Below are 18,321 nucleotides of genomic sequence, written 5' to 3'. Positions count from 1 at the left end.
CCGTATACGCCATCTATCAACCTCTTTTGTTAATACAGACAGCAACATTTCTTTATTCCACAGAAATTAATATTGTGATGAGTGGTTTCACGACAGTAAAATTAGTCTTATTACTTATTGAACAGCCCTCGAATATATATTTTTACAAATAATTGCAATCATAAGTATTTTATCATCTAAAATGTATTATCAAATTAATGCATGACATATTATGAATCATTAAATTATCATATTTGTCATTTATATAATTTAAAAATATATTAATATTTGACCTCATTTTTAGTGCAAAGTTTTCTCATATGGTGTCCTTATCTCATAAACCCACATGGTATTGGGATTAATGTGCATGATCATAAAGGTATGATCATAAAACTGCATTTAAAATAGCAAATGCAGAATATTTATTTAATTAGTATCTATAACTTGAAATACTGTTTACCTCTAAACCTTCATATTATTATTATTACACAGTATCTCCATGGAATCCAGAGACTCATCATGGGGACCCAAACTAAATATTATACACACAAAACCTATCATACCTTTCCTTAAACTCATTGACTGTCAAGGAACTCACAACCAATTCTGGCAATCCATTTTCCACCCATTCACCACTCTCTGTGCAAAAAATCTAGTCCACACACACACACACGCTTACTAACTACACTCTTGCACAACTTCCATACATGATCCCTAGTTCTCTATTTGTCATATTCTGAAAAATTTCTTTTGCATCAATTTTATAAAACACCTTTAATATCTTATTTCTATCATATCCCATCTTTTCTTCCTATCAAACAACCTGCTCACCTTCAACCTATCCTCATAGGAGCATTCCACAGACTTGTCACCAGCTTAGTCACTCATCTCTGAATCCTCTCTACCACCCTCCTGATTCACAAGAAACCCAGGTGACCAAATCTATGCACAGTAGTCAAGACATGACTGAATCATAATGTTATAAAGAGGGATAATTACTTCACTATCTTTAATTGTTAGATGTTTTTCAACATCCAAGTAAACGTTTGAGCTATTTTACTAACTTTTGCAATATGCCCTTCTGAACTTCAACTCTGTCTACCATTATTCCCAAGTCCCTAGCCTCATCAATTTCCTGCTATCCAGTACCATCAATATGATACACCACATGTAGCCTTTACAGCCCTTTTACTGTTATAGTGTCCCACTTGGCACTATAATAATGCCAAGTGGGACAGCCTCTGTGACTTCTATGCCTCATTCCCATGGTTGGACTGTTGCTTCTAGTCTTCTGAACCAAATATATGCTCCGAACTTATCACCAAAGTAATCCTCACTGGCATGGAAACATACACCCTTCACACTACTCTGTGGTACTAATGTACTATAGGTTGATCAACCAACCTCTTGTGTATGGGTTCAACATTAAAAAAAAAAAGTCACCCTTATTACTTGCACTTTGTACTGCTCATGCGTATGCTGTCACCATTTTGTTTATATTCCTTCCAGTGTTTTTGTTCTTTCTTTTTTTTTTTTCCCCCAGCTTTTGCTTTATATCTCTACTCATCTACTTAATCCCAACTTGGTTGATCCTCCTGATCTTGGGCATGCAATCTGATACTGATTGTCTCAATCTCTGACCACTTCCAGTGCACTACTGACGTTCTTACCTTGTACTCACTCAAGTCATGGTATTACTCCAATACATGCCCTAAGTCTCTCATAATCACCAGTCTTATAGTTGAACATAAACCTCTTCTTGACAGAGAACTCCATATGTTTGGCAACTTCCCAGAACAAAACTGCGTGTCACTCTCCCTAACTGGAGGCAGAGTGGCTCCTTGGTTATGGATATATCTTCAGATGCTTACCAAATACAACACTCTGAAACCCCTGGTCCCTTATATAAAATGCTGTTTCAGAAATATAAAGCTACAGATTTAAAGCTATTTGCCCACAGGGCTCAGACATGTTAGATTCATGCATTTTAATAGCCTTAACCATAGAGAAAAAATTTATGGTAGACGAAGACAACACTGCTTACATTTCTGGATAATTGAGCCAGACTCCCAGATGGTTTTCTTTCTTATGATATCTACAGAAAACATCACACACATGTAGTAATAGATCTTGAATATGAATTCGCAGTATCATCCTGCACAAAGTATGGCATAATAATAGCAACACAGAGATTAGAGATATTTGTTCCAATGACATCATATTCAAATTATACTGTATATACTTTCACCTGTAATAGCAAAGATCCTACAAAAATAAAGTTATTACCCTCTCTTCTAACAAAATGAAGACTAATGAAGAACATAAAGACCATTACAAAGCAATAGCTATTCTTTATAATTAAGTGTACATACAGAAAAAATGTAACAAATATTGAGTACAAACTATCCAGAAAACTTTAGATATTTTATTCCATGCTTCAATTTTGCAGAAAAGTTGGAGATATTTGTTATTACAACCATTATGTAACAACCACTTGTGAAGAGGATGGCATCTTATTATGCCCCTCTCTTCCTTGCTCCATGAATAATTCCTTCCATGCTAATCTGGTAAAATCTCACTAACAAAGATTTCCATCTATCCAACAAACTCTGGAATAAAAAATATAATGAAAAATATACCTCAATCAGACCTCAGACATTATGAACGTGAACACCAGAACGTGTCATCATCCAGCATTGTTTAAACTCAGCACTGCTTTGAATCTGCATTCTGATTTTAATTTTATGAATAGTCAGATGGCTACAACTGTATAGTATGAACTATTACTAATAATTTCTCTTTTCTTTGTGTTTTAAACTTTAAGTTACCTTTTATCCCTGAAGATGTAAGTCAAATGACTTACAAAACTTGTCGGATCTTTTATTAATTCATTGTGCTTTATATAGCTTATTAAAAAAATGTGGTCCAATTACCGGAATATGCCAGCTGAACTTCTAAACAACAGAAACCTCCACGTACAAAAAAACTCTCTGGAATGTCCATTTCCTTTAACTTAGCTTGTAAGTAATATTTTAGTTTCTTGATACTGCTTTATTCACTTGACTTTGGACACTTTACATATTTTTCTCATAAATGCAGAAATCAGGTGACAAAATCTATGTACAACTTTCTAGATATGTTCTAATCAAGGGTGATATAATGGAAAGCAACATCGTGTCTCTGCTTGGCAAATAGCAGTCTACTGTGTGGTCTTTATGATATCTTCGATATTTCTTCTCTAAGCTACATTATACACACCATTTAATGATTGATTTATTACCTGGAATGAATAACTGTAGATGACGAAGCTGAATCCGTTTCAGTTATATTTTTAAATTTACTTTCAATGCATTCATGTTTTTTACTATAAGTTTAGCTTTGAAATTTTGCATTTTTATATTATTCTAGTTGTTCATGATTTTTTTATTACATTTTATATTGTTCTTCCCCTCCCTTTATGTATTTTAGAATAAAGTTTTTATTATTAATATTTCAGTGCGTGGTTCATGGTTTAGACAATTAAATATATGAGTTATGCTGAATGACTTGTTTGCATGTATCATTTAAAGCACATTAAGTGTACGTGCCATTTGAATATTATTATTATTATTACGGGCAACTCCAGGGAGTCAGACTCATCGAGGGAGACCCCAAATCATTTTCATCACAACTATTCGACATTCATACAGTATCTATCATACCTCGCCTTAAACTCATTCACTGTCACAGCATCCACCACAGACTCAGGGAGCGCATTCCACTCATTCACTACTCTAAAAGTAAAGAACCCAGCTCTAACACCTTTACTAACCACACTTTTGCCCAGTTTCCATGGATGTCCCCTAGTCCTCCCACAACCAGCCCTGTTCTCAAAAATATCTTCTGAATTAATTTTATAGAAACCCTTCAGTAATTTGAATGTCTCAATCATATCTCCCCTCCTCCGCCTATCAACCAATTTTTGCAACCCACAAATCCTCAACCTGTTCTCATACGGTTCATTCCACAGACCTGCTATCATCTTGGTCACTCGCCTCTGGATCCTCTCCACCTCCTCCCTATCAAGAAGAAACCTAGGTGACTAAATCTGAGCACAGTAGTCGAGATGAGGTCTTATCAAGGCTCGATACAGAGGAACAATAACCTGCTTGTCTCTGCTTGTCAACGTATTCTTCAGCAACCAAGTGATTTGATGAGCTGATTTGGCCACTTCTGAATTAATTTTATAGAAACCCTTCAGTAATTTGAATGTCTCAATCATATCTCCCCTCCTCCGCCTATCAACCAATTTTGTCATATGATCATTGTCAAAGTGGCATTACTTGCAATATGCATTCAGAAGCTTTTTAAATGAAAATAAATGAATATCATTTATTTTAAGATAGGCTCACAGAGCAATTTCTTCCATTGCTTTTACAATACAACTTGATGCTCCAAATGGATGACTCTGCCCCATTTAAAATTCTTCTGTTCTAGGTACCTAAAGTTCTTTTTCTTATGAAATAAAAGTACTACTATTTCATAAGGCAATAAAAGTACTTTGTTAATCTGTGCGGCTTCATCCAACAATGATTCTAAAGTTTTTAGACATTAACAAAAGTTCTGGTTTTATGGGAAAATTAATTTTTTTTACTCTATTTCTAGCTTTACTTAGATAAATTCTGGTAGACAGGCTTATATCAGGAATCACAAAAACAATGATATGTGCATGCAGGCACTAACAATGGGCAAATGAGGCTGAAGAAAGGCAATCAAAGCCAGGCCTAGAGTTCTAAATGGTGCCTTCTAGTATGTTAAATCAGGTGGTCTTGACTGTTGGGCAAAAGATCTGAGGATGAGTGCTTCCTAAATTTGGGGCAGTCTCATGCCTCAAATTTGTTGAGGTTTGGAAAATTTCTCAGAGCTGAAGCAGATTCGAGGAATAGCCTCTCATATTCATATTTAAAGAAAGATACCTTTTTAAGGAGCCTATGGAGGGCTCTGCCTCTCCCTGTAGACTATGATCCCATCAATACACAGACTACAGGATGGTAGGCACAGCGATCTCAAAGTAAGGAGGCAAGCTTATCTGTGTAATTTAGTTTAAAATCACACTGGTATTTCCCTTATCTGCTTTGGTAATTACTATTCTGTTATTTTTTTAATTCCTTGCAGAGATTCAATTTCTTCTCTTGAGAGGTGCTATTTTGGTGGTTTAGCATGAGTAAGTACACTGACTTCCAGTCTGATGTTGTTGGCAATATGGTTGGGAAGGCTGAGGACACCCCTTTCTAACTGGATGATTACGTCATCTTCAGGAATTTTTTTTAGTAGCTTTGACCAAGTGTGAGTGTGTTAAATGCTTCTAGCTTTAGGTGAAGGATGATAAGTTTACTACTGTGTCAGGAGATAGTTGTCAATATCAGAATTTCAACACAAGGACCACATCCTGTTTCACCATTACAGCCACTCAGGACTTGCTGACCATGCTTTGGACACTCACCACAGGATTTGCAAGGAAGGCCACTCTATTACATTGCAGCAAATATAAATATGAGAGGCTATTCCTCGAATCAGTCCTGATAAACTTTTCACATTTCGACAAATTTGGGAAGCACTCATTCTCAGATCTTCAGCCCAACAGCCAACACCACCCAATCTAGTGGTCTTGGCTAGTGATCTAATCTACTAGATGACACCATTTAGGACTTCTTCAGCCTTATTTGTCCAGTGTTAGTGCCTACATGCACATATCATTGTTTTTGTGATCCCTGATGATGGCAATATAATGTTACCAAAATATAGAAAAGTACTAATTTAAGTTATTATAATTAATATTTTTGTATATGTTGTTATTTCCTGAAAAATAATATTTACTTAGATAAAATTTGCATATTTCCTTAATTCACAGTTCATTATTCTCTTCACAGAAACATTTTTACAGATAATGACATCAACTTACACCAGGAAACTGCCTCCTTCCATTCATGATCGAGTCCCAATTAGAAAGATGATTTATCCATGAGAGCAATCTATCGCAAGAAATAGCAAGCTTCATATTATAATGGACTGTTTCAGGTTTACTAATTCTCATTATTTTTAAAACAACTTTGTAGCTATGAGGTTTTGGATGAGAAAGTTTGGTAACTCATTATAGTGAGTCAGCATGCTGTAGTGCGTTCATCTGCATACAAGTCACATCACATTTTTTGTAACTAATTTTTCGGCACAGATTCTTTTGCTAATTAAGCAAAGACTTACAGTATTCGTAACTAGAATTCCACTTGAAAGTTACAATTCTATTTGCAAAGTTACCAAAACTGATTGATAAACATTATCGAAGTCAATGAATTTAAGGCAGATGGAAAATTTTCACTGCAATCGGATTGCTTAGTCAGTTGGTTTTGGATTTAGTGGTGCAAGGACAGAAAAGGTTATACTGTGAAATAACTAGAGTGTGTAAAGAAAATCTTTACCAAACTGGCATTCCTATTCATATTTTTCTAATCAAAATAAAATTGTTTCAGAATGTCTGAGGCCTAAAAGTTATATTCTTTCTTTAGAGAAACTTTTATATTTAAACAGCTATTCAACTATATTAAAATACTTCTAAAAAAAGTATACATACTTTTGACATAAAACATGACACCATTGACATATGAGGAGGTACAAACTGCTCTCGATAGGTTGGGCGATCTTCTTTAATTGCAGGCTGTGAGGTTGACTGACCTAACTGACCAAGTAGTTTTAAGTGGAGTTTCATTCTCTGTTTAGATAATGAATTTAAAAGGCTTGTTTCTCCTTCCTCTGGAAACCAAAAAACAAAAGGGAACATCAGTATATTTACATGTTATAAAATATTCACAGTTGGTGTATATCTGTAGAGAAATGCATTATTCACTATAAATGAAAAAAAAAAAAAAAAAAACTTAATATCTTATACATTATTTAATACAATTTGTGCTGCATGTTTTAAAATTATTTATGCTCTAATCCCACTTTCTTTCTTCTCTCCCGTAGTCCTAAATGGACCGTTGGGTCATTCATGGCTGGTAGGTGATATTCTTTGTTAGCCTCCTCCAATCATCTCGGTCTCTTATTCTTGATGTCAGTTGAGAAAGGGAGGAATTTGTCCATTTTTTGATCTTATTAGTCCATTTTGTAATAGATTTCATGGTATGATATGAACACAGATGGATAAGAAAATAACTATTTATTAACTTAAAAGCTAATATTTCACTGGTATTATATCTAGCATCTTCAGAGCACACAACACAAAGTTTGTTACAAATGTAAGACAACCACAATCCGGTGTAACAGTGGGGCTAGTATAAGTAATGCAGCGTGCAATACAAGAATAAATATAGCGAACACAAGACAGAATATGGTCCTAATATGGCAACACAAGACTAAATATGGTCCTAATATGTCGCCATCTAGGTTAAAAAAAAAGTTCTAAGTTTTGAAATAGTAGTCCAAATGATAGTCTTAGAAAGTTTGAAAAAATAAAATAAAATTAAAAAAATAAAATAAAATAAAAGTAATAAATATTAATTTGGTCTTAGGATGACTGTCTCCCAAATCTTTGGTAGATTTATACAGCCATATTTTTTAAGGTTTAAAGTATGTTTTAAGGCTTCTGTTGATTCCAGGAACAACCTCTCTGACTTGTAGAAGCTTCTGTGCATTACTTTTGTTTCTTTCCAATTGATCTTGTGTGCAGGGGTATCCAAAGCATGGTCTGCCAGACCCAACTTGCCATAGCAAAAGTGTCGGATATATTTTTTGTGTTCACTGAGGCGGATGTCCACAGTTCTTCCTGTCTGTCCGTAATAGGCTTGATGGCACTTCATAGACTCCTGGATGTGATAAAGGAGTGCATTTGTCCTTAGGCGAACGGCTGAGAGTTGCTAATTTTACACAAGGTTTAAATACTGTGCGTAGTTGGTGTTTGTTAAGCACCCTAGATATCTTTTCAGATGTGCCTTTAATGTATGGGATGGTGATATTTTGTTGTAGTCTTCTGTGGTAGATAGAGGAGATTCTGGGTAGCATTTAGTATGTTATCTTATGGGGATTATAACCATTGGTTAAGAAGGTGTGACGTAGGTGAGAAAGTTCAGCAGTGAGAGCAATGTCATTGGAACAGATTGCTCTAGTTCTATTGGTTAGTGTTTTTAAGATACCAAATTGTTGAGAAGGGTGATGGTGTGATTGTTTGTGTAAGTATCTCCCTGTATGTGTGGGTTTTCTATAAACTGAAAATGATAAGGAACCTTCTGGAAGACGTGAGATCAGTGTGTCCAGGAAGGGTTCTAGTTCCATTGTAAAGTGGATTTTAGCGTGCTGGCTATTTAGATGCACTAAAAATGTATTCAATGTGTCTGGGCCATGTAGCAAACACATCATCAACATAGCATAGCCAGAGACTAGGTTTGAGAGTGGCTGTGCTGATAGCTAATTTTTCCAGATGTTCTATGTAGAAGTTGGCAAAGGGGGGAGAAAGGGGCGAACCCACAGCTGTCCCATTTAATTGTTTGTATATTTTCCCTTTTCATGTAAAATAACCTGCATGTACTGTGAATTTAAATAACTGAAATATATCTGGTGGAAATATATATCAGTCCATTTTAATTGAGGTCGGCCCCTAACCCTTGGTCCCGGAACGATTCCTTCTATTGCTTGCTTTGAAATGTCATTAGCCCTCTCCACATGTTTGAACCATTTCATCTGTCTTCTTCTGATGACTATCAGAATTTTTCCCTTCTTCTCCCGTCTATTGAATCAATCTGTTTTCGGACATTTTCATTCGTTTCGTCAGCAGAATAGGGAATTCTCAAAAGTCTTCTGTAAGTTTTCATTTCAAAAGACAGGAGTCTCCTCTCATCTTCCCTCAATAAAGTCCAGGCCTCACAACCATACAATCGGTTTTTGAACGACCATCTTGACTCAACGTGCTTCCTAGATAAGTGAACTTGTTTGCATTCTCAATTTGTTTATTGCCAATTTGTATCTTAAGAATTCAATGTCTGATTTTGAGGTTATCATTGTTTTTGTTTATTGTAGGTTTATGTATAATCCATATTTTTTTAATGTTCCGAAAACACGGCTGGTTATCTCTTGTAATTCTTCTTCACTTTCTGCTAGAAGATCGATATCGTCTGCAAAACGTAAGTTATTTATTCTTAGTCCACCAACTACTATTCCAGTGTCATATTCATGAAGAGCTTCATCTATGACATATTCCCGAAAACAATTAAAAAGAAGAGGGGACAAGATGCCTCTCTTTCTTAACCCCCGTTCTGCCAGGAACAGTTCACTGCTGTAATTTTTAATTTCAATTCTCATATCAGATGAGGAATAAAGAGCTTTAATAATCCTAATGATTTTTAATGATCTTTTTTAATGATTTAATGATTTTTAATGATCCTAATGATCTTTAATAATCCTAATGAATTTGTTTCAATACCATAATGTTCTAAAATTTTCCATAATGCTGTTAAATCTTGAATAAAGATATTTCACTAAAAACTATCTCATCCGGAATTTAACAAGGTTTAAAACACAAAAGGAATATGCTTGTATCTAGGTAAAAATTTGAATAACTTAAAATTCTGTAAAGTAACATATTTTGACAATTTTGAGAGGTATATACATATGAAATTACTACCTACTTTGTATATTAGCAATGGAAGAAATTACTATTATTATATGAAATTGCTACCTAACTTTGTATATTAGCAATGGAAGAAAGTTTTGTAAATTATGTGTAACCAAGTAGTAACACAAGTTCAAAGTTCGCAAGCCAGACACCGGGATTAGTGAAATAGCCTCAAGCAGTCACGTATGCACGGAGAGTGTAGGGGTTCTCGGAAGACGCTATGGGAGAAGGCAAGACCCACATGCAGAAGAATTTAGTACTATGTGGAAATACATGATGCAGAAAGGGTGGTGTTAGGGGTAAATATAAAAGAGCTGGAATCCCCCAGCAATTCTCACTTGATCTCTTGCTCTTGCTCTCGGGTTCGACATAGGCACCCATCATTCAAGGGTCGCTACCAGAGTCATTCACGATGACAAGCAGATAAAAAGTTCAATGTAGTGGTGTACAGATGAAGAAAATAGCAGCCAGGTAGTAAGCTAAATGAGTGCAGTTTCGTCAGCATGCTGAGAAAGTCTGTGTAAGCTGATCGATGTGCAGTTTTGTGGACTGCCATGTGGACCAACCTAGGCTGAACTATTCCATCTACACCACAGAGGAAAGATCGTTATACCGAGATCCAATCCAGGCCCAGGAAAATCAACAGTCCGGACAAAGAGTTAATATACCGAAGACAAGAAACTAAAGGTTGAGAGAAAAGCTTGATGAAATCACGGATCTGGTAAAGTACAAACCTTTAGTTATTTTTGTATGGAAGGAAGAGTCGTTGTGTGCTAGAGAACAAGGACACTCATTAATAGAACTCTAGTTAATATAAGGCAGAACTGTAATATATATTCAAAAAGATGAATGCTTCAGATCTAGTAATGTGTTTCGGTGTATGTTGTGAATGTTAATTAAGTTTGATGTGTTATAGCATAACCATAGGCACAGATAATTAAACTAATGCCTGAAGGAAATTGTAGATAGAGGAATTAAAAGGGCAAACTACTAAAGTTTAATAATATTGTTTCTTGATAAGGTCTTACTGTAAAGATTACAGTTCATTACATGTTAATTTCTCTAATCTCGGAATACGTTAGCTTAATTAAGTGTAAATATTTTGCAAAAATGTATAATATGAATTTTTTAATAAACCCTTGTGCTTTTACTTAATTGGTTGTCTGATTTAATGAATCCAATGCGCCACTCATAAAAATTCGAACCTAAGCGGAAGTTAATTGTTTAGTTAAGACCACAACTGCAAATAAGGTTAAATACAGAAAGTATTGATATTTGAAAACTAGTTATATATGTAGAACAATTGATCAAGTGCCTGTCTGAGAGTTCACTCCTTGACTGAGAAGTTTTCCAATCTAAGGGCTCTGGGTGGTGCAGTGGAACAAATAAATTTTCCCAGGACCTTAAGAGGAGATAACTCCAGATTTTTGCAACTAAGAAATTGGCTCTACTCAGAGACAATTCCTTTGTTAATTTAATTTGCGCACGTGACAATCTAAGCGGCAGAAGTACACATAGATCTCTATATAACCAAATTATATATCTATATAACTAAAATATAATAAAGAACAAAACAATAAGAGATCATAATGCCTCATGCCATATTGAGTCAAAAGCTTTTTGAAGGTCTAAAAAGTTGTGACAGATTATTTTGTTATGTTCTGTTCTATGTATTTTTTGCCTGGTATGTTTATTGTAAAAATATGGTCAATTGTACTTCTGGACTTCCGAAAACCCGCTTGTTCATCTGATAGTCTGCTTTCTATTTTCTTTTCGATTCTTGACAATAGTATTTTTAACAGGATTTTGCTTGGATGACTAATAAGGCTTATTGTTCTGTAGTTGCTACATTTATTGCTGTTTCCCTTTTTAGGAATAGGTACAAGGACAGAAGTCTGCCAATCAGAAGGCCAAGTCTCTGTGTTCCATATGTCCTGGAATAAATTTAAGAAGGTGTCTATGATGATGTCACCTCCTTCATGTATCAGTTCCATTGTAACACCATTCTTTTCTTTTAATATTGAGTAATCTCCTTCCTCTGAACCTCCTGGCAAAATTTCGTCCAAAATATCGTCACTCAGTTGAGGGTCCTTTTGAAAAAGCTTGGTTGCATAACATTTCAATCTATCAACTATTTTCTGGTTTCTGTGATAGGAGTTCCATCTTCATCTTCTATGCTCCAATTAATTGCAGTTTGGTTAATTTACTGATAATTTGAAAAGCACTTTTATAATTATTTTTATTTAAGACCTCTTCTATATTTTTGCATTCATCTAATATCCATAAGTTTCTAGCATGTTTGATTTCTTTTTTAATAATCTTAGTAATATTTTCATACTGTTCTCTATTATCACCACTATTAATATGAGATTTCAAATATCTTCTTTCTTCGCATAGGTTCAAAATATTTTTGGTTATCCATGGTTTATTTATTTTCCTTTTGTATTCAAGGATTTCTTCAGCTGTCTCAGTTATCTTTTGCGAGAAGTATTTGGTTTTAGATTTCTTGAAGCTTGTGTCAAATATTTGTTTTAATTTGTATTTATATAGTATATTTTTTTGGGGATCATTTAATTTTTCTATATTATATCTTTTACAAGTTGATTTTGTAGGTAATATTTCTCTCATTTTCATGTTCACAGTTGTGATGACCATGTTGTGGTCACTGCAAATGTTGGCTCCAGGAAATGATCTGGTTCTTGTGAGGTTGATGGAGTTTTTAAATCTTGTGCTTACAAGGATAAAGTCAATTTCGTTGTGTGTTTTACCATCAGGGGAAGTCCATGTCCATCTTCTGGAAGGTTTATGACGAAATAGTGTTAGTAATTGTGAGCTCATTTTGTGAGGCAAAACTGATCAAGTCAAAACCTCTTTCGTTTGTCTCTCCATAGCCATATGGTCCAACAAATGGGAGATAATCCTTACTGATGTCTGTTCCAATTTTGCCATTGCAATCGCCCTGTACAATCAAAAGGTCTCTTCTATTCACTCCGGTGATTGTTGCATTAAGTTGACCATAAAACTCTTCTACTTCGGAGTCCTTGTGGGCTGTGGTTGGGGCATAGACCTGTATGATGGTGATGTTGAGTGGTTTTCCTCTTATGAAGACTAGAGCAATTTTGCAATTAATAGGACTGAATTCCATGACAGAATTTCGTGATGATTTGTGTATCAAAAACTCAACACCTTCTTTATCGCTGCAGTCACATCCAGAGTAAAGAAGCAAATGTCCTTCATCTGTTGTTAGCTCTCCTGTTTTGGACCATCGAATTTCACAAAGTCCCATAATAGTCCATTCATATCTTTTTAGTTCGTGCTGTAGTAATTTGAGTTGAGTCCTAATATTCCAAGTTCCAGTCATTAAATGGTTGCAAATCTGAATCTGGATCCAGTTTTTTCATTATTTTTTTCTTCAGTAATAGTGGTGATTATAGCACCAGTTGCTAACTTCTCATTGCCACCTCTGGAGCTGTTACCAAATGGCAACGTGGACCTTGTTGATCCAGGCGACGTCTGAGCTGGCATGGCGCACTGTGTTAAGTCCTTCGCCATGAATGTCTAATGGGCAGTAAAAATAAGACAGGTGGTGCCAATCTCCTCTTCTGTCTTCGCCTGCTAGCATTTAGCTGGGCATAGTGGGATGGCCTTCATGCCTTGGGAGGCCCTACCAGGAGTAATGATACTCCCGACGTGCTTCACCCCCCCCCCCGCCATGGTGAGGCAACATAGCAGGACTTGGAGGGGGGGGGGGGGCACTTTCTTTACTACCCATTAATTCTAGAACCTTCCATACTGCTTTATAAATATAGTGATCTCTGAATTATTCAATCTTTAAATAATGAAACCTTTAATTAACTGATCCCTTGAATGGGTCAGCCTGTCAAACAACTTTAGTAAAATACCAGAATACCTTAAGTTTACTGAATCTCCAATTATTTGATCAGGAAATTGTTTACCCACTGCAATCACACTGGTTGGTCAGATGGCTTTGAATTTAGTGGTGCAAGAACAGAAAAGGTCATAATGTGCAATTACTAAGGTTACTACATTTTTTTAATAAAAAATAAATAGCATATTATGTACAAGAAAACAAATTTTAAAAAGTTGAACAATGCCATATATATATACATATAAAAGACATTTATGATCATAGTCATCTGTAGAAATTAATTCTATGTAAAAAGTTAAAAAACTTCATGCAATTTGTCTGAGCCTCACGAGATTTGGAGCATATATGGGTCAGCCAGATTAGTAAAAATTGCATTCCTCTCTTGAGTGATGTGCTGCTATTCCAACAGAATATGGCATATGATAAGGAGAGCATTACAGTGTTCACACAGGAATAAGTCATCTGTCTTCAATAAATAAGAATGTATTAGATGACTGAGAGCTATGCAGAGCTTAGCCAGAAGAACTTCCTATCTTCTGTTTCCAAACAGATGACTGAACTGCTAATTAGTACATGCTAATCTAGAGATGGCATCTGCAGTCTCATTTCCCTTGATTCCAATGTGGCTAGGAATCTAGAACAATCAAACATCAATATTAAGGGCATTAAATTACACGAAACATCATATAAGTATTGTAAAAATTCAAAGAGGACTGGATGTGGATTGTACACATGAGAAGAATGGCCTATAAACAATTCAGCGAGTTTGTATGAATCATACATTTTTCAGTGGTTATAGAAGTGCAACTGTATTGGCATGCCACTCAGTAAATATGGTTACTGAATTCAAAGGACTCAAGACAATGCAGTCTGGAAAAAACAGCTGCCCCCAACAGAGATCTTGGATCTCACATTGTCAGTATAGACAAATAAGAAATCATAATACTCTATTCTGTGTGCATTAAACAGCTGCAGATACACTGAGGATGGAGTTAGTTACTGTCTTACTTGGCTCAGTGAGGGGACTGCATGATGAGGTGCAAACTTGCCATTGGGAACTACCCTCAAGTTAAGTAATGAAACTGATAATTAGGCCAATAAGCTGGTATGATCTCTCTCAAACACATCTCAAATGGGTTTATGGCATTCTGTTGTATGTAATAATAAATTTCCCAACACATAGTAAAAAAATAATATTCTTGTTAGTCCATATACCTCCAGTATACATAGGCAGAGAGTATTTTTAGGGCAGAGTTAAGCAAATCATACTTGTCAAGAAATTATTTTCTTTTATTATCCTTTAACCATGTGTAAGCAAAGTCTGCATTCAAAGTATCTTCACGACTAGGCTTCTTGTATATCAGGCTGCTGACTTATCAATTGCTTCAGCATCCCATTGCAGTATGGGAAAGAAAGCATGCTTTCTTTCAGAAGTTTATTGCTAAGCATAATGGGAAGGTTACTAAACAGACCAGTTTCGACTTTTACTGAGGTCTTCTAAATGGTATCTTTCTAGATCTAGCTCCAACTAATGAGACTTTAATAAAAGTCAAACTAGTCTGTGTGGTGACTCTTCCCATAATGTATATCAATGTACACATCTGAAAGGAAGCATACTTGGATTTATCATACTGAGACAATTGATATGAAGTCGACAGCCTATATATACAAGTTGTCTAGTTGTGAAGATACTTCATATGCAAACTTTGCTTGCTTACACTTGGATAAAGGATTAAAAAAGAATATAATTTCTTGACAAGTATAATTTACTTTGTAACTAAGTGGAAAATTTTCTACAAAGTTAAACAATAACTGTTTCTTTCAAAGTGAGAAAGCAGGTTCATATGCTTCAATATTATGTTCATACATTTCTGAATGGGTGTGCAAAATGCACCAGTAGACAGATAAGATCAAAGCTTTGAGTAAACAAGTACATAATTAAGACAAAACAAAGAGCACTGATCAGCAGCTCATTCTGTCGGGAATAGAGTGAAGAGGATATTCAATGCTTTCTTGAACTTTTCTCTTAGGTGATGAACATGTACAAGAATGTAAGCTTTTTCTTTTTGTCTTCTTAACTCTGGGCCTTGGTGAAGATTGCATTTTTGGTCATATACACAGGCACTTTTTTTTCTGCTGAAGACCTGAACCCAATACTAAGATTCATTGAACATACATGATTAATTGGTTGTTGAAGTTTCCTCTCAGAAATACTCATGATACAAGAATAGCAGAAAAGTGAGTTTGACAGTAAAGAGTGTTATATTTAAAACAGAGCCTTGGGGAAAGACTTCCTTCTTGGCAGTATGGTTGGGATAAAATGCTTCCCACTTCAGTAGGGGATACCTACTGAAACCTAGATTATAAAGATCTTTCAATACACTATACCTCCAGGCTGCACACATGCTCAATCCTCTCAAAGATGACGGTAACTAGATGTTCACATTTCAGAAATGCATCTTTCAATGTTTCTAGGTGGATCAACACTGTGTGTTTGCAAAAAGTTCGTTGCTCTCTAAATACTACAGAAGTCAGCCATTAACCATTTTATTATTATTATTATGTGACACCTCCAGGGAGTCCAAAGACTCATCGAGGGAAAGTGTGCCAACAGCATTGAATGATTGTTCCCCTTCAAACTACTAATCGCTTGAACTTGCTTAACTTTTTGCATGAGCCACTAGAAGCAGAGGCTCTACCAATCGACCAACGTTTGCTGGCATTTTCTCCAAGATGTTACAAAAACAGCTAGCCAGAGCAATAGACCAATAACTATCTAGATGTCTTGGCTTATTTTTAAGCTTTAAGAAGGCAATGACAATTAACGTATGAATCTGGAAACTCATCCTCAGTAATTATTCTGTTGTATAATAAGAGAATGAGATCCACAAAAGATGGTGGAAGATGTTGTATCATCTCATAATGGATATCATCAGGCCCAAAATTGCTGACAGAGAAATATAATATAAAAGTGCTCTTTTCAGTTCCTCCTTAATGAAAGGTTGATTGTATAACTCTACTGCATTTGTAGACAAGTTTTGGTTTCTCTTGTTCTTCCTTGAATATCAAAAATTCAGGAGTCTATGATGTTCTTGCTGAGATTCTAGCAAAGATTTCTCCTAAAGTATCTACAATTGCTTTGGGTTCAGCAACTGCATATCTGTTACATTCCCAATGTTAGAAGGAAGACAAATGGTGTTCACTGCTCAATGTTTTACAGATTTTATCCCATATCACTACTGCGCTGGTTGCCTGATTGAGAGATGAAACCCGACCCATGATTGTTTTGACTCTGACACTAATGTAATATACTTTGGACAACATGTTTAAAAGATATGAGGCCTGATGTGGTAAGGTATTTTTGAAACATACCTATGCTCTTGTTTGATGTTTTAGAACTGCTGCTGTTGCTGCCTGTACAATAGAATACAATCTGTTTACATGCATCACTAAGAAGTGGATGGCTAACTATCTCACAATAAAATCATACAAGTTATGAAAAGGTATTTCTAGTCAGCCTGGTCAATTTCCAACTTTGGTATTCACGAAGGAGAACATTGTTACTGTGAAGTTATACTGGAAAGCATGGGACAGTGATCACTTCCACATATGTTTGCATTGATATCACAAATAAATAGTGGAAGAATGGCAGTCATGCAGAGTGTAAGATCTACTGCAAAATTCAGGCCGGTAAGCATATGAAAGAAGATACTTTGTTCATTATTAAGAAGCGAGAGATCATGATCATCAAGCATATGCTCCACAATCTAACTTTACCCATTTGTGTTATCACTACCTCACAGAATATCAATTTAAGTCACCCATAAGAAGAAAGGCCAATTGCAAATATAAGAACATCAGTCCAAGTTAACTCAGAACCTAGTGGTAAATAAATGGAACATAGTGTACTAAGTCCAACTGAGAGGTGGATTGTTACAACTTTCAGATTGTTTATCTGCACATACTGAAAAATGGATATCGTTGTTGACAAGGGTAATAACTTCTGCACAAATAGGCTTATCTCCAGTCTTTATAAATAATAGCAAAATGCTTTGAGGTAGAATCCTGAGGCAGTTTTAAATATATTGCCTGCCTACAGAAACAGAACTGCTTATGTTTCTGTACAAAGACTTTTATATCACTGATATTTTGGCAGAATCAATGACCATTAAATTTTAAGCAGTTTCCTGTGCCTTTGGCTTTAAAGACCTATCCAATTTCTAAGAAGTAAAGACCTACTTGCCTCAAGGCTTATTCTAGTGAGAACAGGAGTTCCTCACAATCAGGACCCATCACAATCATCCTCAGTCAGCCATTCTCGCTAATACTAAACAACTTCTGGCCAATAGGAACTACCCAATGCTGAAAATTCCTCCTTGTTACTAATATAAATTAGGAACAAGATTAAATAAATGATATAATTCTCATGAAGCCCAAAATTAACCTTATGCTTTGTATCCATAATCCAATTCTTATTTACTACTTCGGGAACTAAAGTTAGGATTTTTTCTCTAATCACATGACCATTTGCTTTATTGGTGCTTGCATGCACCTTCACTTGCTTCCTCTCTAATAACTCCAGTTTCCTTGGTTTTGCACATCCAATCTTACTACAGCCAGCAGAACTTTGTCTAAACTGCTAACACCAAATCAATTCAAGTGCAAACTATCTGGATTATATGAATCTTTTCAGCACCAAACTAACATAAAACAACCCGAAATTCCAGTCCATTCCTCCTACACAACCTACGCATTGAGTTATTTGCAATTATGGACATTTTTTGCAATTCACTTCTATCATACTGCAGCAAGA

The 18,321-nt window shown here is 35.5% G+C and overlaps 1 protein-coding gene across 4 annotated transcripts in view; it reads right to left on the bottom strand.

Moving 5' to 3' along the window:
• Positions 1 to 18,321, bottom strand: part of Rbcn-3A (rabconnectin-3 alpha) — a 984,230-nt gene that overhangs the window by 310,785 nt on the left and 655,124 nt on the right. For all 4 annotated transcript variants that reach the window (XR_016549602.1, XM_090406519.1, XM_090406521.1 and 1 more), the window contains exon 42: positions 6,587 to 6,765. Coding sequence is in view for 3 of the 4 variants with exons in the window: in XM_090406519.1 (XP_090262645.1) it covers positions 6,587 to 6,765 (179 nt within the window). In the remaining variant the exon portion in view is untranslated. The remainder of the gene's footprint in view (positions 1 to 6,586; positions 6,766 to 18,321) is intronic.

This window comes from Typopeltis vanoorti, chromosome 16 (assembly GCF_054136105.1).
Source record: "Typopeltis vanoorti isolate ZY-2024b chromosome 16, IOZ_Tvanoo_1.0, whole genome shotgun sequence".
NCBI classification, from domain to species: Eukaryota; Metazoa; Arthropoda; class Arachnida; order Uropygi; family Thelyphonidae; genus Typopeltis; species Typopeltis vanoorti.
The sequence above is the reverse complement of the archived record's forward strand: the minus strand, read 5'-3'. Positions and strand labels throughout refer to the sequence as shown.